Source organism: Oreochromis niloticus, linkage group LG11 (assembly GCF_001858045.2).
Source record: "Oreochromis niloticus isolate F11D_XX linkage group LG11, O_niloticus_UMD_NMBU, whole genome shotgun sequence".
NCBI classification, from domain to species: Eukaryota; Metazoa; Chordata; class Actinopteri; order Cichliformes; family Cichlidae; genus Oreochromis; species Oreochromis niloticus.
Genome location: NC_031976.2, coordinates 20309806 through 20330177, shown reverse-complemented (window position 1 = coordinate 20330177; position 20372 = coordinate 20309806). Strand labels below are relative to the sequence as shown.

Sequence of the window (20372 nt, the reverse complement as noted above, 5' to 3'; positions counted from 1 at the left end):
TCTGACATGAAGAAAACATTTTTGACCAGAGGACTGCTGCTCACTGGATATTTTCTGCTTGTGTGGAAAAATCCCGTTAGATCAGCAGTTTCTGAAATACTCAGACCAGCCTGTCTGATTAGATATTTGCATGAACGATTAGGTGTACCCAACAGAGTGGCCGGTGTGTGTACGCAGCTTCATAGTTCATATGTTAAGTTAACACAAAAGCAAGGTGACAAAATGCAAGTTTCAGCCAGTGAACGTAACCAAATAATGTCTCACCTCTCCAAGCTGTTTGATGTCACTCTCCAACATTTCTGCGACTCTGTTTGATGGCAGGTCCAGGTAAAACACTTTTCCAGCAAAAGGCTTGACTTGTGTGGGAACTGATGTACGTTTCGCCTGACTCAGCGTCACCTTGTCACTAGTATGTCCACCTTTTCCTGAATAACAGTATAGCACAAGAAGAAGACTTAAATGTTAAACCATTTTACAAGTGAGTTTTACAGCAAGTTTTCCAGACACGGATTAAACATAAACAAAAAGAGAGATTGAATTAGGATCTCCAATGACAAACTTGAGACTTAAAGCATGTTTTATATCAAGTTTATCCTTACTTGAATTAGAAGCTAAGTAAATAAAGGAGCCTATATCAACTGTTTTAACATTCAAGTCAATCTGGTTCAAAAGAGACTATTTCTAAGGAAATTAACAATCAAATAACTTCACAAAAGATCCATTAGCGTTACATTCGTGCGTTACGGTGTTAGCTATTCGCTAGTTTGGTTAAATCTACGTTTTAATTTTTAAATGCAAAACACGGAAAAAGTCGCGGCTGGTGTAACACGGAAATAAACGCTACAGGTACCTTGCCAGCTGGGTCCCGGGTGCCTCTGACTGCGTTTTGTCTTCATTTTATTCTCTTTCATCGAGAAAAGGCTGCTTTTCTTATCCTTCCATCTTGAGTTAACATACTCCACAAAGGCCTCGTCAGTCCTCTGTGTGTAAACAAAAGAAAACGCATATTTGAAAAATTAGACGCAAAATGCAAGGAAACAATGGTCTATTACATAGTAATGCATAAACAAAATGTAACATTAACATGACATTAACATTAGCTGAGGCAGAGTGCTCGCTGTCCCCATGTTAATCAATTTTAATGGTCTTAAATGTAAACTTAACGTACGTTCACAGTAGTGGTGGGCGGATCGATCCAAATATCGATAGTATCGATACCAAGTCAGCATCGGTATCGGATCAATACTAGCCTGGTGAGATCGATTCTTTACTTTGAGTTCTGCTCGTTTCGCCGCTCCTGTGTCAGCGAAGAGCAGGCACACTTTGCTCCCTCTCCCCCACTCTTATGTTTCGAGTGTTGCGCTGTCACGTCACGTGACTTAGACACTTTGGGGTTTTTTAAGTTGTTTATATATTAATTATATTTTTACCAGTTGTTTTTGTTGTTGAGAATTGTAATTGTAATTTTTGTATTTTAGTTTAGTTTATAGTTCAGTATTTATTTAAATTTGTTTACTGGTTTGCGTGCACTTAGGATTTAAAAAAAAAAGAAAGAAAAAAAAAAAGATTGCCACCACCCCAGACCCGATGGCATTTTCATTCTTCGCAGCATCATTTATTCTTACAATAATCACACGGTTGCTGTAACAGTACATTCAATGGCTGCAGCTCTCCTGCTGCCAGCTGTACACATCACCACCACCAAAACTGCAGCGGCATTGCAGAACACGCCCCGCCACATACCTCGACCTCCGTCTCCAGCTTGGCATATTAGAAAAGTGGCGATTTTTGGCACTAATGGCTTGCCATATTGGCAGGTCCCGCTGGCGCGCCAGCCTCCGGTTCACCCCGAGCCGCGCGCTGTCCACCCTTAATCACACGGGTGCTGTGACAGTACATTCAACGGCTGCAGCTCTCCTGCTGCCAGCTATACACATCACCGCCGAAAACAACAAAAGCACAAGCAGCGCACAGGTTTTAAGCCGGCGAGGCATGATTGTAGATGCCGTGAAGGTGAGTCCATCTCACCTGCAGCGGCATCGCAGACCACGACCCGCCACAATAATAAAGCATTTTTAATTTAATTATAAATAAATTATTTCTCCTAATTATGTCCTGGGTTTTAACTATTTAATAATAAAAAGGGAAACATCACAAAAAACACTTAAGTTCATGACAATTAATTGCGATTTAGCAATTCAATGACGCATCCACCTTATTTATTGAAAAGTATCGGTATTAGTATCGGCGATACTGGCCCGTATTTAATTGGTATCCGATCGATACCAAAATATGCAGTATAGCACACCACTATGCTCCACTGAAGGAGGGGCCGAAAACTGTGATAAGTCACGCTAGGATCTTCCTGTTGGAACTTTCAAAATAAGAGCTTGTGCAACCGACCGGAAAATCACAAATATTTAAGAGAGTTCTCTATTTATATTATATTATATTAAGTACTGTGCAAAAATCTTGAGCCACTCTAAAATCTGTAAAAAACTATCTTATAATTGTCAAACTGTGTTATCGTTATTATTAATGGATTAAACTAAAGAAATGGAAATAAATGAGTTTTTGTGACAGGCTGCTAGTAACAGTGCCTAAAGATACGATTTATAATTGATTATTTTCTAAGCTGTTACCTGTAAACACAACACTGGTTCATCCCTTGAGTTACATGTCTTTGTAATGCTTGCGTTATTCATTGGTCAGTGTTAAGTGCTTTAAGAAACAAAAACCAATCCAATGAAAATGGTCAGCATCCATGTGTTCTTCTTCTTCTTTCTTCTTCTCTGTTTGGGTACAAAGGATGGGCCGAGACAGAGTGGGGAAAAAAAGGAAAAAAAAGAGAGAAAAAAAACAGCCAACGTCCAAAGAAAAACCCTGAAATAACTTCAGGAAGCCTATTGGTCAAGACCACCTTAAAATTACAAGACGCTCTGACTCCTCCTTTATTATTACATATAATAAAGAAAATCTGTTATTATAATTAAGACAGAGCTATAAATTATTATGTGGAAAAGATATGAACCCGAAAGTATAACCGAATAATACAAAAAAACCCAACATTTTCTTTTTCATCTCTGGTCATACTGGCTGCACATAAATAAAATACTTGTTTGTTGTTTTAATAAAGATTTCCTTTCAAAATATCATAGCCTGACCTCTGTGTGATGAGTTTCTGTGTATCATCCGACCAGATGATAGACTGAGCTTCTGTGTGAGTAACAGGGATTTCATACCATTATCATGAACGGTATTACTACAGTGTTTTTATATTTAACATCTTAAAACTCACATGTGCTTCTGTTCATGTTTCCTGCAGGCTCTTATAATGATCTCTTTCACTTGCGTCGAACGGGGGAGGGCGCCCTCTAGTGGTTTTAAATGAAAACAGCAGACTCTTCCTTTTCACCAAAATCCCATCCATGCGCTCTTCTTCGTTCTTCTCCTCTGTTTCCTTCTTTCCACTTTCTACATAGCAGAGTTGAATTAATGAGTTGTTAAAAAGGGTAGATAAAGACCACAGATGCATGATGGGTTAGTCCTTTGGGTCTGGACCTCTCACACTGGACCCCTGAAGACCTGCTTACAATGACACTTTCCATAAGATAAGAATAACTTTATTTATCCCGAGGGAAATTCTTTTGTCATATACATGCTCAAAGCAGCAAGAGAGACAGAGGAACAGATGAATAAGATATACAATATATACAATAAAGAATGGTAGTATACAGTAATATACAGTAGGATAGTGCAAAATATAGTATCAAATAGGCAGGGTTTTTTGGATGCGCTTTGTTTAAGGGCATTTTGGCATTTGCACTTCACAGAGAAACATTTTACATTTCACTTACAACACTAAATGACAGTTCAGATAAAGGACAAAGCCCTTACAATCAGTAAACCAGTTGGTCGGGACCTTTTGGACTGGTCACACAGCTCAGCAGCTGGCTGCCTTTGACATACTTCAAATATCACGGAGTTCTTTAAAAGGGATTTCCTTCTAAATCCTTTAAAGTGTGTCTGTGTGTGTGTTTGTGTACATATTGAGTATTTTAGGGCTCACATACTTGGACAAAACAACCTGCATTCCTGTAAAGTAGTTATATCATTCATTTACATACACAGGAATAGCTGTGATATGATATAATGCTCTATAACGATCAGTCATTGAGCCTTTCTCTGGTGTCTTTATGTACCTTCGTTTGAGGGACCTCTTTGGGGTTCTTTTTGTTCTTTTTTGAGGGACAGATTTTTGTGTGATTTATTTTAAGCTGTTTTTTTTTTTCTTTTTTGTTTTGAAAACTTATCTGGACAGTAGATGCTGCTGCTTTCTCATAAGCCTACCATAGAGCATGTTTTTAAGAAAACTTTCACTTTCCATACTTTTAAGAAACTCTTAAACAGTAAAACTGCCTTTTAAAACACTTTAAAACAACTCAATAGGCTTTCTCATTGATTGTGCTTATTAACATTCTGTTGATTGTGGAAAAGAAACAAAGAAACAAAGACTGGACTCAGCTGCAGCTTTACAGATTTTATCATAAAAGTGTAGCGAATATTGAATTATTATTATTTGTCTGGTCCTCATGCAGGTGATACAGAGAGGCAGCTGGCAGGTAGACAGGATTCCAGGAAGGTGGAGTGGGCAGGTGAGCTACAGGTACATATTTTTCCTTACAGGTGGAGTAACCAGCTGGGAGGATTGGTTAAACTAAACTGAAAGTGTCCATTAATCATTTTAAAGCAAAAGCAGTCCAAAGAAAAAGGGCAGTTCTGCAGGCTTTAAGTGGATCACTGTTGAACAGATTTAATATGATAATTATTATTTTGAGAGGCCTACAAGCCGGTCCTTAAATACGCTGCCAAAAGTATTCACTCATCTGCCTTCACATGCACATGAACATGAGTGACATCCAATGTTCCCTCTAAGCTGCGCGCGTGCGCAATTGCGCACTGCTGGCACGGTCTCTGCGCACAGAAAATCTGCGTTGCGCACAAAAAAAAAAATCTAACCTGAATTGAAATTAAAATTAATACTTTAACAATTCAGTTTTGCACTGTTAGTCAGTAAGTGACTGCCTGCTCCCGTATGGGATTAGAACGATGCCACCTTATCCCACAGTCTTGATTTGATTTGATATACCTTTATTAGTCCCACAAGGGGAAATTTCATAAGGCTGCCGACCTATTGCACGCAATGGCGGTGCCATCTTACCCTCCGACCATACATACATTACACAAAAACATCACATGGGGAAGACAGAGAAGGCAGAGAGTTAGTTATATCAGTAGAAATGACTCCTTGGATTAACTTTTAGTTTTCGCAGTATGAGCTCAGCTTGTGTCACATGATTTGCAGAGGGAGCTGCTGCTGCTCTGGTTTCCCTGAGGGTGAAGCGAAGGATGAAATGAGGGTGTGTTGCCTGACTGTGCTTCATTAGAACTAGCAAAAGCAGAGTCATTGTGGTCATTTGAAATATTTTTTTTTTAGCAGACACAAGAGAACTGTTTGTAAATCACTCAACCTCAGCAGAATAAACAAAACCCTCTGCATGTCCTCCTTCACTACATCCTGGAGTCCCTCCTGCCTGGCAGCTCCATCTTCAACATCCTTTGTCCAGCATATACACTGTCCCTCATCTGCACGTGTGCAAACCATCTCAGACTCACTTCTCTAACTTTGTCTCCAAACTGCTCAACCTGAGCCATTTCTGTGGTGCACCCATTTTTAATCTTACCATGTTGTAAATCTTCCATTTACCTCTTACTGCCATCCTTCTGTCATAAATCACTCCTGACACTCATCTCCGCCCACTCCACCCTATCTGCAATGTCTTCTTCACCTCTCTTGTGCACTGTCTGTTGTTTTTGAACCTAAGTATTTAAACTCATCCACCTTCACTAATCTTTACACCCTGCATCTGTTACACCTGCCTCCCTCTCATTCACACTTAGTTTCATTCGTCTTCTCTGCAGAGCATACCTCCACCTCTCCAGGCTGTCCTTCATCTGCTCTCTAGTCTCACTACAGATCATAGTCCAAAGAGACTCATACCTGACCTCATCTGTCAGTCTGTCCACAACCTCGCCTTGAACTCCAACTCCTACAGCACACATCACCACCATCTCACTGTCCTCCTACATGTCTCTTCTTCAGTCACCTTTCTTACTCACTATGTGTTAATAGACCTCTCTGCATTGAATCATACTTGTTATTAATCTCTGTCTCTCTTCCACAGCATGTCTTTTGTCCTGTCTTCCTTCTCTCACCCCAACCGGTCACAGCAGATGGCCCCGCCCCACCCTGAGCCTGGTTCTGCTGGAGGTTTCTTCCTGTTAAAAGGGAGTTTTTCCTTCCCACTATCACCAAAGCGCTGGCTTATTGTTGGGGTTTTCTCTGTGTTTTTTTTTGGTTTTTTTTGTTTTTTTATTTAGAATTTCCCAGAAACAAAGAAAATACATTTTTTAAATAAGGAACGTAATATAAAACAACCTATAAGAACACAAATAAACAAAAATAAACAAGTAATCAAAAATGAACAAATGGGTGTACCGTCTAGTTAATATATGTATATATACATATATATACATACACACATATACACACATACATACATACACATATATACACAGAGCAGTTCAAAAATATAGCGTACAGAATTACAGATTCAAACAAAATCGAGTCTCCTTGACAAAATGTAATGTTTCCATTTATCCCAAATCTCAATAAATGTGTCATATTGAAATCTGTTAGAGAAGGTAATTTTTTCCATTTTAAACCACCCATAAACAGTCTCATGCCAGTCATTTAGTGATGGAATTTTCACACTTAGCCATTTCTTAGTATTAGTCTTTCGGGCAGCCAGACTCAGAATACCATATAACAGCTTGGACATTTTATCTACATTTACTGAGTATAAATATCCAAACAAAAGTTCATCCCAATTAAAGGGGAGTTGCATACTAAAAATGGTCTGTAACTCAGAGTGAATCGATACCCAAAACGTGTTGATCAATGGGCAAGACCAAAACAAGTGGAAGTGTTTTATTCCTTGGGCCCCACAGTTTCTCCAGCAGCTAGAGTGATTAGAATAATGTTTACTTTGTGCAGGTGTAATAAAAAACCTACAGAGACTCTTCCAACCAAAACATCTCCATATATTAGAACTAGAAATTCTCCACTGAAAGGCACACTGCTGATACCAGATGTCAATTGAAATTGCCATATTTGTTTCCCTTTCCCATTTTTGTTTAATGTAGATAGTATTCAACTTCTTAACCTCTTGTAAACCCTTGTACAGTCTAGAAATCACCTTGAGGCCAGGATCTGCATGGTAAGCCTTGACAAATATATTCAAAACGGGAAGAGAGAAAAGATCTGTTCTCTTAGGTATAAAGTTATGTAGATGATGCCTGATTTGAAGAAACCTGAAAAAATCCGTATTGCTTAACTGGTATTGATCTTTTACTGATTGGAAGTCCCTAAGAGTTCTCTTATCATAAAACATACAATATGCCCTAAGCCTTGCCCTGCCCATTTTTTATATCTCGCGTCTAACTTATTGGGTAAAAAATCAAGATCATAAGCGCACCATCTTAAGATCCTGGCCTCTTCATTCTAATCATTCTTATTAAGAAATTGTAACCAGAGTTTTAAAGGCAAGTTAATCCATTGGTTTCCTTGATTAATTTGTTTTTTAATAAGTGTCACATCACCTAAGCTTGCCTGAATTGGAAAATCTCTTGAGGCAACTGTTTCTATTTCTTTCCATCTTGCTTGGTAGTCTACATTGCACCAACACACTAGGATCCTCAGTTGAGCTGAAACATAATAATCTTTCAAACATGGGAACCCCAACCCCCCTTTATCTTTAGCCAGCTGGATAGTTTGGTACTTAATCCGTGGTCTTTTCCCCTGCCATATGAACCTGGAAATTATTTTGTCCCACTCCTGAAATTGTTTATCAGTTATTTCAACTGGGAGTGTTAGGAACAGATAAAGCATCCTAGGCAAGATGTTCATTTTGACTGTATCAATGCGTGACTCAAAATTTAAAATTGGTATTAAGTTCCATCTTTTAATATCCTCATTTATTTTATAACACAAAGGTTTAAAATTTGCATGATATATTTTAGAGAGATCTTTAGTGATATTTACTCCAAGATACTTCATTTGCTCCAACTCCCAATTCAAATTAACTTTAGACTTAATTTCCTGATTTGGCTTATAATTAAAAGTTAATATCTGAGTCTTCGATATATTTAGTTTATAACCTGATAGTGAGCTAAAGGTCTCCAGAAGTGAAAACAGCTTGGGGAAAGTAATATTTGGATTTGTCAAGTAAATCAAAATATCATCAGCAAACAAGGAAATCTTATGTTCTCGACCCATGATCTTGACTCCAGTAATATTAATGCTTTGTATAACACTTTGACTCAGGGCCTCTATGAAAAGGACAAATAGTGGAGGACTAAATGGACAACCCTGGCATGTCCCTCTCTGTAGATCAAAAAAATTAGAAAGCGCCCCGTGGACTTTGATTTTTGCCCTTGGTGATTTATATAGTGCTTGGATGATCATGATAAACGATTGATGAAATCCAAACTTCCCCATAACTTTGTATAGAAATTCCCAATTAACCCGATCAAAAGCCTTTTCAGCATCTAAGCTCATAAGGACCATCTGAATTTTATTTTTAACTACATAATCAATAACACGTAATGTTCGGCGAACATTATCTTGTGTTTGTCTCTGCTTAATAAAACCAGAACAAGAATAAAATCTGAACAAGAATATTTTAAATTCTTTTGGCAAGAAAGTATGTAAATATCTTATAGTCCTGGTTAAGAACACTAATAGGGCGGTAATTTCCACAGTCAAGCCTGTCCTTTCCTTCTTTAGCTATTAAGGAAATAGATGCCTCATTCCATGATGGGGGAATTACGGTGTGTTCACACCGAACGCGATAGAGGCGAGCGAAAACGCCCCAAACGCCCCTAATATGACGCGTGCACATTCGCACCTCAACGCGTGTCCAAGACAAATCCATCGCCTCAAAATTGCATCTTTCCACGCGCGTGGACCGGAAATGTGGGAGGAAGTTGTGCCAGATGTGTTGTGCTGCAGATGTCCTCTGAATAAACACATCATCTCGTTAGCGGAAATGTATTTGTACATCAGTGGGAAAATAGCGGGACAGTAGGCGGGCTTGCTAGCTTTTGCACGGTTTCATCGGGTCAGTCTGAACATTAAAAAGCAGAATGAATGACCTTACCAGGTTGCCCAATCTCCTCACTAATGTGCCTCCAAGCTAGGTCCTTTTTATTCCTGTCTCGGTAGAAGTAGCAACCAGCATCATTTAGCTCTGGATGATTAGCCACGGCACTGATGAGCTTTTCCTCCATACTGAATGACGAATGAAGGGCTTTGGCTGGATCTGCCCCTTTGACCTAGTTACAGCCACGTCACCAGGCTCCTGATTGGTTGTCGCGGCGCGATTTGACGCCGGAGTTCAGATTTTCCAACTCCAGCGGTTGGCGCGATACGCGTGTGTGCACAAAATGCAACACACAATCTGACACGCGTGGTTTTCTTCGCGAGTCAAACGCGCCCCACGCGCTACACTGACGCGCGTTTCACGCGTTTTGGCGTTTTCGCCACGCAAATCTGCCTCCGAATTTTCGCCGGACGCGCAATCGCGTGTCATCGCGCTCTTTCCATTGACTTTACATGTAAACCTGACGCTCTGGCCGCCTCTATCGCGTTCGGTGTGAACACATTTCCTTATGAAAGAGGAAACTCAGTAATTAGTTACTGATTAGTTTTTTCAAGTAACCAACACTGCTTTTATGGGGTTTTTATGGGGTTTAACGCTCTCCAGACATCTATAAGCCCTAAATCCTTTAAAATTAATTTAATATTTTTGGTTATTTTATTTCATCCCGGGCGTGTGGGTTTGATGAGTCTAAAGATGGATTGAGTCGAGCATTCAAATCTCCTCACAAAATTAGAAGACCTTGTGCCTCTACGACAATCATTTCAAAGACCTGTTTACCCCTTTACTAACACAAACCTCCCCTCCTTATCGCCTATTTCTTGAATGCATTCAAAATTTAACCTACTCGAAATTAAAATTACCACACCCCTTTTGGAACTCTGAGGACAAAAAGAAGAATACTGGTTAAATTTCCATTTCCTAAGTTTTTCATGCTCAAACTGTGGTAAGTGAGATTCCTGTAGAAAGGCAACGTCTATTCCTTCTCTTTTTATTTTTGACATGATTTTGCTTCTTTTAATATGATTCCCCAAGCCATTTACATTAAATGACACTACTTTAGTTACCTTACAAGGCATTATTGTACGACCTTATATGATTTTAATCTCTGAACATAACCAGAAATCGAAAAGTACACCCCAATGAAAAAAAAAAAAAAAAGGAAAAAAACAACATTATAGAAAAAAACATTGTACAACAAAAACATACAATCATGTTGACTTCCAGACACATAAACGCTATATTAGCTGTAATTGGTGAAGGAAAAACTCTTCTGTCAACTTTTGGAAGAGTGCCCTCTTCGGCACGCAGGCCGGAACCCCAGTGAGAGTGGACAGTGTGAGGACGGGTTTTCTCTGTTGTATTATGATAGGGTCTACCAAAGTGAATTGAAGCAACTGTTGTTGTGATTTGATGCTTCATAAATAAAACTGAATTGAATTGAATTGAATGTCCAGCACCACCCTCACATACATCTCTGCTACTTGTGACTTACTCATGGATACCACACTTTCTTGGCATCCTATCATATGTTTTCTGTAGATCCACAAGTACAGAGTGCAGCTCATTTTGATCTTCTCTATACTTCTCCATCAACACTTTCAAAGGAAACATGACTCTTTATCAGCATGAAGCCATACTGCTGCTCACTGTTTGTCAATTCTCTTATTAACTTTAGTTCAACAACTCTTTCTCATATCTTCATGGTATGTTTCGTCAGCTTTATCCCTCTGTAGTTACTACATCACCTTTGTTCTGGAAAATCAGTACCAGTACCCTTCTTCTCCCTTCTCCAGACGTCCTCTCACTCTCCAAGACTTTGAGAAACAATCTGTTTAAAAACTCCAGTCCCCTTTGTTCTAGACTTCCCCATACCTCCACAGGTACGTCATTTGGACAAACCACTCTTCATCCTCTTCATAACTGCCCTCACTTCCTCCTTACTAATAGATAGATACTTTAGAATAGAACAGGATACGGTTTATTGTAAATATATACATGTACAATGAGATTCAGAGATATTGATCCCACAAGGGAAATTGTAATCCCCTGACTTCCTGATCACTAACTTTCCTCCCCTCTCTCACTTTCTTCAATTATCAAACAAGGCCACCACTCAATCATTACTCAGTCACTCCTTTTAAAGAAATAACACATCTTGTCGCAGCATCTCATCTTATCTTATGTAACAAGAAACTTTGTCCCAAAAGACAAAATAACGTTAAACGTAAAAAAAAAAAAAAAAAAATTAAGATCACAGCAAAGTGGAGTGAAATCACTGCCCTTCTTACAGCCTTCATGGTCTGTTTTTTGCACTAACTTGGAATTAATAAAAATACAATAAAACAAACTGTTTATCACAGTATTTACCACAAACTTCAGCACCTGAAGCCACGCCCCTCACAACTGCTGACAGACAGCGGTCAATAATTGGCTGTTCTCCAAACATGGCGGGACACGCTCCGACCGTCCGGCATTTAAAAAGAAAGAGCAGGCCAGAAGGAGACGTTCATAAGTCATTTCTCTGATCAGGGGATAACACTTCAGTTCTCCCATCGACTAGACGTCCTAAAGCCACGTGAGGAGCAGAGAGCGTGAGGGAGGAGGAGGAGGAGGAGGAGGAGGAAGAGGAAAGGTGTGCGAGTGCGTGTGGTCGACATCTCTGTCCGCAGAGAGCAGGGACGAACAGCAGCGGGGAAAACCGGTGAGTCTCTTTTCTACACATTTTACTTAGCTTTTATTTGACTGTGAGAGCCACGACGATGGTTTTATACTTGAACCACGTCAGAGACAGAGGCGGTGATGGTGCTGGAAATAAACCGCAGTCTGAGCTTCTGCGGTTTCGTTTTAGGTAAAAATGTTGAAAGCTGCATGTCCAAAGACATGCAGCTTGTGGGGATAGGTTAATTGGATAATCGAAATTGTCACTAGGTGTGAATGTGAGAGTGAATGTGAGTGTGAATGGTTGTCTGTCCCTGTGTGTTGGCCCTGCGACAGACTGGCGACCTGTCCAGGGTGTACCCCGCCTCTCGCCCTGTGACAGCTGGGATAGGCTCCAGCGCCCCCCGCGACCCTGAAAAGGATAAGCGGAAGCGAATGGATGGATGGATGGATGGATGGATGGATGTTGAAATCCGGAAAACCCGAAGCTGTGTAAAACTGTCGGCGTCTAAAAACTTATTAACTTGGTTAACATGTGATTTTAAATGGTAAAATTAAATGTTTTTTCAGTGTCTTGGCTCTTTACACTGTTGCCGTTTTCAAAGCTGTTTGAAGGGAAATATAAAACAAATTTAAAATAATATATACTTTTATATCGGTAAGTGAATGATTTATACTGTTATCACAATGCTCTACTTGTACTTTACCCAACTTCCTTAAAGCAAATTATATCATTTCGATGTTTAAAGAGGACTAACTGATAGGGTAACTGTTGTTGAGGGGGGGGGGGGATTTTTTTCTCTCTTCCAAATCCATCCAACAGGCAGAATATCTGCACCCTGGTTTTCACGGACTTACTGTACTTTGACTTTTTCCACCCCTCAAATTCCTCCTAATTTCAGTTTTGTAAAGGCTTAACCTCGCAGACTGTGTTTTATTGCAGGTTTAACGTATTCTAAAGAGCAAAGGCATGTTTATGGGATGGCTTTTATTGACAGGACCCAGCCATGGAGAAGGAGCAGATGGAAATGTCCGCAGCCAAACCCCAACAAAATGGAAATACAGGGTAAAAAAAAGACTCTAAATTACTAAAATCACTTTTCTACTGATTACGTGCTACACAGATGTATAGGAAAGCTCCTGATGGGTGTGCTTGACTGATATCAATTATGATTTGATGTGAAACCGGAGCTGAACTAGACAGTTGGACTTGAGTCAAACTTCTGAAGTATTTTTTTTTCTTTTTTTTAAAAAAAATCTGTGCTGGATTTTAAGCTTTGAAATGGAAAACTTGGGAGATATTTGACATCATGTTATTTATGAATTCTCCAGGGAGACTGAAAAAGATGACTCAAAGAAAGGGAAGAAGAAGAAAAAGGAGAAGCCTCCTAAGATGCCCATGGTTAGCCCCATCAAAGTGGTAGGTTCATCTTCATACTAATCACCTGCTGCCAGAAAAAAACAGGTTATACACTTATTTTTCTTCAAGGCTCATTTGTATTTTTTATTTTTTTTATTTTCTGGTGTGTAAATTTTTCTTCATTGGAGTGTGCGTGTGTGCATGTGAAGACAAACTGGGAGCAGCAGTGTTTCAAGCTGGTTTGACTGTTTATAGTTATCTTGTAAGACTGTAAATTCTTACAAGCATAACAGCAAGGTGTGTGTGCTGAACGGAGAAGAGAGGATGGGAGTGAGGCACATCCTCCCGTTGTTTCAGTGAACTCCACCAGACCCCTGCAGGGAGGAGATGAAAGCTGCTTTCAGTTGAACTTTTTCCCACTAAATTTATTTATTTATTTTTTCTGTGTGCAGTTTAGGTTTGCAGACCGCTGGGATGTCTTAATGATTATAGCTGGGACGGTGATGTCAATGGCAAACGGCGTAGTGCTTCCACTCATGTGCATCGTCTTCGGCGACATGACGGACAGCTTCATAACAGCAGGCAGTGAGTTTCAGATGCAGGCGTGTGTGCACACAGGTAGCTCGGCAATAATAATTAAGAGGTAAAATGACTCTTTTGTTCTTCCTTCCTGTGTCCTCAGATTCCACAAACAGCACCTTAGAAGAGGAAATGACTGGGTAAGACATCACAGCCTGACACCTCATAGCTGCCTCATCAGGTGGAGAGACTGACTGAAGTAGATTTATCAGACCGCATCTGTCACTTGTCCTCTCCCAGCCATGCCATATACTTCTCCATCATGGGAGCTGGGGTGCTGGTTGCAGCCTACCTACAGGTGGCCCTCTGGGCCCTGGCAGCCGGTCGGCAGGTCAAACGCATCCGCGTCCTGTTTTTCCACCAAATCATGCGGCAAGACATTGGCTGGTTTGACGTCAATGAGACGGGAGAGCTCAACACGCGTCTCACAGAGTGGGTAACAGATGAGAAGTGTGTGATTTTAAAGGTCCCACAGCGCTGTGTGTTAATTAAACATGCTAGAAGTATATTCAGCAGCTATGCAGATCTCTAACTTTCTGAAACTGAAGGATGCTTTGAATAAATGGCATTATGGAGATGAATGTGTCTGTCATTTGTATTTGAAAGTATCTGACTTTTCAAAACTGGAGCTTGATGTTTATATGTGCATGTGCAGTGACGTCTATAAGATCCAAGAAGGTATCGGTGACAAGGTGGGGATGCTGCTCCAGGGTTTCACCAGCTTTGTTGTGTCTTTTATCATCGGCTTGAGCAAAGGCTGGAAGCTCACTCTGGTCATCCTGGCTGTGAGCCCCGTGCTTGGCATTTCTGCTGCTCTTTTCAGTATGGTAAGCTGCTGCAGAAGTTTATTCCTGTGTTTCTGATGCTTAAAACACCCTGGGCTCTGTATGCATCACCACCTTTTGTCTGTGTACAGGTGCTCACATCGTTCACCAGTAAAGAGCAGACTGCATATGCTAAAGCCGGTGCTGTAGCCGAGGAGGTGATCTCTTCAATCAGGACTGTGTTTGCCTTCAGTGGTCAAGAGAAGGAGATTGAGAGGTGTCGTGTCTTTAACTGTTATCAACAGCCTCAAATGGCATTATTTGTGCAGATGTGGTCAGTCTTGGCAGAAATCCACTGTTTGTGGAGTTTAAAAATGTATTTTATACTATATTTGCCCCTAACTGTGCTCTTTGTGTTGCACTCTAGATATCATAAGAACCTAGAGGATGCTAAGCAGTTGGGAATAAAGAAGGCGATCTCTGCTAACCTTTCCATGGGTGTCACCTTCCTCTTTATTTACCTGTCCTATGCTCTGGCCTTCTGGTATGGCAGTACACTCATCCTGAATGGAGAGTACACGATTGGAACCGTACTCACTGTGAGTAGATTTGTCACCTGTTAGCTTGTACAGTAAACATGCACGTGACTTGGAGGTTTTTGCTGCGACTAACACCAGTGCGCATTTTTATTTTTTCTCTTCTTCTCAAAAAGGTCTTCTTTTCTGTGCTCATTGGCGCTTTCTCACTGGGACAGACCTCTCCCAACATCCAGACCTTTGCGAGTGCTCGGGGAGCTGCGTATAAAGTGTACAACATCATTGATCACGTAAGAAGTGCAATGTTTTTCACTCAACGCTTTTTTTCTTTTTTCACCCATTCGTGTTGTTGCCACTTTGTATTACCAAACATGCTGCTTTACGGTGGCGCTCCGGTGAGCTGCTTTGATGCTGCCAGCAACCTGGAGCTGGATTTTGCTGTAATTGGAGCTCCTGCTGTTTGAAGACACCGCAGGTCATTCAGTTGACGTTGCACAGCCTTGGCTATTGTAAATTTCTTCCACTTGCTGAATCAGACTCATTTCCAAAAAGTAATTAAAACTCGAGTATGATCATCAGTTTTGCAGACACTGTGAAGATGGCGGATAGTGTTTTGTGAAATGAGATGTAGTAGAATTTAAAAGGGGCTCCTATGGCCACAGAAGCTTGGAGCATAACCAGTCTGTTTAGCTGAGCCACTTGAAGGATGGCTTGCAGGGTCAACTCCTGCCTGTTGCTATTCTGGGACGGGGCTATGTTTAGCTTGTGCTGCACGTGTTTGTCTCTGTGTATAACTACAGACTCATGCTAGTTTAGAAATGCAGATAAAGGATGGCTTCATCTGAGAAACTGCAGGCTGAGCAGCACTTTTGTTTGTACACAAACAGAAATGCACACAACCTCAAGCAAAAAAAAATGGGGATCTTCTCTGAAACGTGTTCCTTGCTCCAGACTTGAAGGGGAGGATATTAAGCCTTTGAAAGTCACTTCTGTTTTACCTGTTTTCACACTGAAATCATTTCTTGTATTGTGGCTACTTCTTATTCTTATGTTCAAGTCCTGAAGGGTGAGGCTTCCAGGTGAGACATAAGTGTCAAATTCTGCCAAAACAGAGCTCAGCTTTTGTCAGCTGCAAGGCAAAAGGGAGAATAACAGAGCTGTGCAACAGGAGATGCAGTGAAAACGCAAAGCCCTGTGAAAATAAACATTGTGCTTTCTGAACGCGCTCATCTGAAACTGAAGGGCTAACAGCATTTCCTCCCATTGTTTCTTTGAGGTTATGAAAAGAATAAGCCCTGTTCTGCTGTATTAGTTCGGCCTCTTAGAAGTGAAATCTGCAGTAATTGATTCTCTTCTCGACAGGTCCCCAGTATCGACAGTTATTCAGAGGCTGGCTACAAACCTGAATCCATCAAAGGAGACATCGAGTTCAAGAACGTCCACTTCAGCTACCCCTCCAGGGCCGATATCAAAGTATGTTCTCATAGCCGCTGTATACTGTACTTTAAAATGCTAAAATAGCATGCTGACAGTTTTATATCCCCAAACTCATGTTGTCTGTAGGTGTTAAATGGCCTGAACTTGACTGTGAAGAGGGGGCAGACCTTTGCCTTGGTGGGAAGCAGTGGCTGTGGTAAAAGTACCACAATCCAGCTGCTGCAGCGGTTCTACGATCCTCAGGAAGGAAACGTAAGTGGGACCTCAAGTACTTTGAAGTGCAAGATGTACAAATCAGGTCAGTCCTGTGCAGACTTAACCGTTCAGAAATCAGACCTTTATATTTATTTTTGTCTTTTTTAACAACTTAAAGCCTAAAGTAGATAAGGTGGATTTTCTTTTAAAGAACTTTGTTTATTTTGGACACTCCTTATGAAAATTGAGTCTGTTTGCTTACAGTGGCTTGCGAAAGTATTCGGCCCCCTTGAACTTTTCCACATTTTGTCACATTACAGCCACAAACATGAATCAATTTTATTGGAATTCCAGGTGAAAGACCAATACAAAGTGGTGTACACGTGAGAAGTGGAACGAAAATCAGACATGATTCCAAACATTTTTTACAAATAAATAACTGAAAAGTGGGGTGTGCATAATTATTCAGCCCCCTGAGTCAATACTTTGTAGAACCACCTTTTGCTGCAATTCCAGCTGCCAGTCTTTTAGGGTATGTCTCTATCAGCTTTGCACATCTAGAGACTGAAATCCTTGCCCATTCTTCTTTGCAAAACAGCTCCAGCTCAGTCAGATTAGATGGACAGCGTTTGTGAACAGCAGTTTTCAGATCTTGCCACAGATTCTCGATTGGATTTAGATCTGGACTTTGACTGGGCCATTCTAACACATGGATATGTTTTGTTTTAAACCATTCCATTGTTGCCCTGGCTTTATGTTCAGGGTCGTTGTCCTGCTGGAAGGTGAACCTCCGCCCCAGTCTCAAGTCTTTTGCAGACTCCAAGAGGTTTTCTTCCAAGATTGCCCTGTATTTGGCTCCATCCATCTTCCCATCAACTCTGACCAGCTTCCCTGTCCCTGCTGAAGAGAAGCACCCCCAGAGCATGATGCTGCCACCACCATATTTGACAGTGGGGATGGTGTGTTCAGAGTGATGTGCAGTGTTAGTTTTCCGCCACACATAGCGTTTTGCATTTTGGCCAAAAAGTTCCATTTTGGTCTCATCTGACCAGAGCACCTTCTTCCACATGTTTGCTGTGTCCCCCACATGGCTTGTGGCAAACTGCAAATGGGACTTCTTATGGTTTTCTGTTAACAATGGCTTTCTTCTTGCCACTCTTCCATAAAGATCAACTTTGTGCAGTGCACGACTAATAGTTGTCCTATGGACAGATTCCCCCACCTGAGCTGTAGATCTCTGCAGCTCGTCCAGAGTCACCATGGGCCTCTTGGCTGCATTTCTGATCAGCGCTCTCCTTGTTCGGCCTGTGAGTTTAGGTGGACGGCCTTGTCTTGGTAGGTTTACAGTTGTGCCATACTCCTTCCATTTCTGAATGATGGCTTGAACAGTGCTCCGTGGGATGTTCAAGGCTTTGTAGCCTAAGTCTGCTTTAAATTTCTCAATAACTTTATCCCTGACCTGTCTGCTGTGTTCTTTGGACTTCATGGTGTTGTTGCTCCCAATATTCTCTTAGACAACCTCTGAGGCCGTCACAGGGCAGTTGTGGAGCTGTTTTGCAAAAAAGAATGGGCAAGAATTTCAGTCTCTAGATGTGCAAAGCTGGTAGAGACATACCCTAAAAGACTGGCAGCTGTAATTGCAGCAAAAGGTGGTTCTACAAAGTATTGACTCAGGGGGCTGAATAATTACGCACACCCCACTTTTCAGTTATTTATTTGTAAAAAATGTTTGGAATCATGTCTGATTTCCGTTCCACTTCTCACGTGTACACCACTTTGTATTGGTCTTTCACCTGGAATTCCAATAACATTGATTCATGTTTGTGGCTGTAATGTGACAAAATGTGGGAAAGTTCAAGGGGGCCGAATACTTTTGCAAGCCACTGTAAATACAGTAAACTGGTTTGTTTGCTTCTGTGTATAAAGGGCTCCGCATAAACCAGTAAATGGAAACAGCGAATCTACACAACGGTGTAAACTGAGTGTCGTGTGTGTCCATGTAGGTGTTTGTTGACGGTCACGATCTTCGTTCTCTTAACGTCCGTCACCTGAGGGAGATGATCGGGGTGGTGAGCCAGGAGCCCATCCTCTTTGCCACCACCATCACAGAGAACATCCGATATGGCCGAACCGATGTGACGCAGGAGGAGATCGTACAAGCTGCCAAGGAAGCAAATGCTTATGACTTCATTATGAAGCTACCCGATGTAGGGCAACACTTACAATTCCTCTGTCCCTGTAAATGATTGATCACCACTTGCTAATCATTGGACTCTCTGTGTTGAGCAGAAGTTTGAGACTCTGGTGGGAGATCGGGGGACTCAGATGAGCGGAGGACAAAAGCAGAGGATCGCCATCGCCCGAGCTTTAGTCCGCAACCCCAAAATCCTCCTGTTGGATGAAGCCACATCTGCGCTCGATGCTGAGAGTGAGACCATCGTGCAGGCGGCGCTTGATAAGGTACGGATCAACGGTTACTTTATTCTCGTTTCAAGGCCACTGTAAAAAAAAAAAATAAAAATAAAGACAGAGCAGAAATGTTAACTCATGTCCAGAGGAGCAATCCGTTCGATCTGACTTGATTTGACTTGCAAACTCGCCCGTGTGCAGGTCCGGTTGGGTCGAACTACACTAATCGTGGCTCACCGCCTTTCAACAATCAGAAATGCTGATGTTATTGCCGGCTTCAGAGATGGCAAGGTTGTAGAGGTGGGAACTCACAGCGAGCTGATGGAAGGAAGGGGAGTCTACCAAACGCTGGTCTCCATGCAGGTAATTTTTGCACACAGGCAGTTTTAGCAGATGGGAACTTCAATAGCACCCAGTCTTTATTTGTTTGTTTTGCATTTGTGGTTTTCCTCCTGAAGACATTTCAGAAAAATGCGGAGGAGGAGCATGAGCAGTCTGCAGATGAGAGAAGCCCAGGAATCAGGTCGTTGTCTGAGTCTTCTCTCTTCAAGAGGAAGAGCACAAAAGGCGCATCCTTTAAAGCTTCAGAAGGAGACAAAGAGGAAAAGGAAAAGTTGACTGGTGATAACTTGGAGGTGAGCAAACACCTAAATCCTTCTATCAATAAAGGAATGTGAAGTAAATGTGTTTGGGATCATTTTCATGCTGAGAATCTGCTTATACACACCATTCATTCATCACTTGAGTTAGATGCCTTTTTAATCTTTCCTCCTGTCTACAGGATGAAGACGTTCCCCCTGTGTCGTTCCTCAAAGTGATGGCTCTGAACACTTCAGAGCTGCCATACATTCTGTTGGGGACCCTTTGTGCCATTATCAATGGTGCAATGCAGCCTGCGTTTGCCGTCGTCTTCTCAAAGATCATCAATGTAGGTTGCTCTTTATAACATGTTCGTGTTGAATGGAGGTGTTTTCAGCAACTGTAGAAAGCTTGATCTTTTTATCTCCCCTCAGGTGTTTATAGAACCGGACCAAGACGTTGTCAGACAAAGATCAGTTTTCTTTTCCCTCATGTTTGCTGCTATTGGAGCGGTTTCCTTTGTCACCATGTTTCTACAGGTATGCAAACACACACATGCAGTTGATGGAAG

At 41.3% G+C, this 20372-nt stretch overlaps 1 protein-coding gene and 1 long non-coding RNA gene across 4 annotated transcripts in view; one reads left to right on the top strand and one right to left on the bottom strand.

Annotated features, from left to right (window-relative positions):
* The window catches only part of LOC102082960 (uncharacterized), a 58911-nt gene extending 49132 nt beyond the window's left edge, over window positions 1-9779 (bottom strand). The window contains exons 1-4 of the long non-coding RNA XR_003222211.1: window positions 9282-9779; window positions 3299-3474; window positions 851-980; window positions 265-425 (exon numbers count right to left, since the gene is read on the bottom strand). This is a non-coding gene — a long non-coding RNA (uncharacterized LOC102082960). The remainder of the gene's footprint in view (window positions 1-264; window positions 426-850; window positions 981-3298; window positions 3475-9281) is intronic.
* Window positions 1-20372, top strand: part of abcb4 (ATP-binding cassette, sub-family B (MDR/TAP), member 4) — a 58608-nt gene that overhangs the window by 30276 nt on the left and 7960 nt on the right. Inside the window, exons 1-18 of one of the 3 annotated variants that reach the window (XM_019364494.2) lie at window positions 11721-11985; window positions 12941-13008; window positions 13275-13362; window positions 13755-13887; window positions 13985-14021; window positions 14122-14313; window positions 14537-14708; window positions 14798-14922; window positions 15073-15244; window positions 15358-15471; window positions 16544-16654; window positions 16745-16870; window positions 18817-19020; window positions 19103-19273; window positions 19424-19585; window positions 19681-19857; window positions 20004-20150; window positions 20236-20340. The exons of 1 other annotated variant lie outside the window; for it this stretch is intronic. In XM_019364494.2, the coding sequence (XP_019220039.1) occupies window positions 12950-13008; window positions 13275-13362; window positions 13755-13887; window positions 13985-14021; window positions 14122-14313; window positions 14537-14708; window positions 14798-14922; window positions 15073-15244; window positions 15358-15471; window positions 16544-16654; window positions 16745-16870; window positions 18817-19020; window positions 19103-19273; window positions 19424-19585; window positions 19681-19857; window positions 20004-20150; window positions 20236-20340 (2295 nt within the window). In that variant the 5' untranslated portion in view covers window positions 11721-11985; window positions 12941-12949. Of the gene's footprint in view, window positions 1-11720; window positions 11986-12885; window positions 13009-13274; window positions 13363-13754; window positions 13888-13984; window positions 14022-14121; window positions 14314-14536; window positions 14709-14797; window positions 14923-15072; window positions 15245-15357; window positions 15472-16543; window positions 16655-16744; window positions 16871-18816; window positions 19021-19102; window positions 19274-19423; window positions 19586-19680; window positions 19858-20003; window positions 20151-20235; window positions 20341-20372 lie in introns of those variants that run through there. One more of the 3 variants, XM_019364495.2, reaches the window with a different exon arrangement.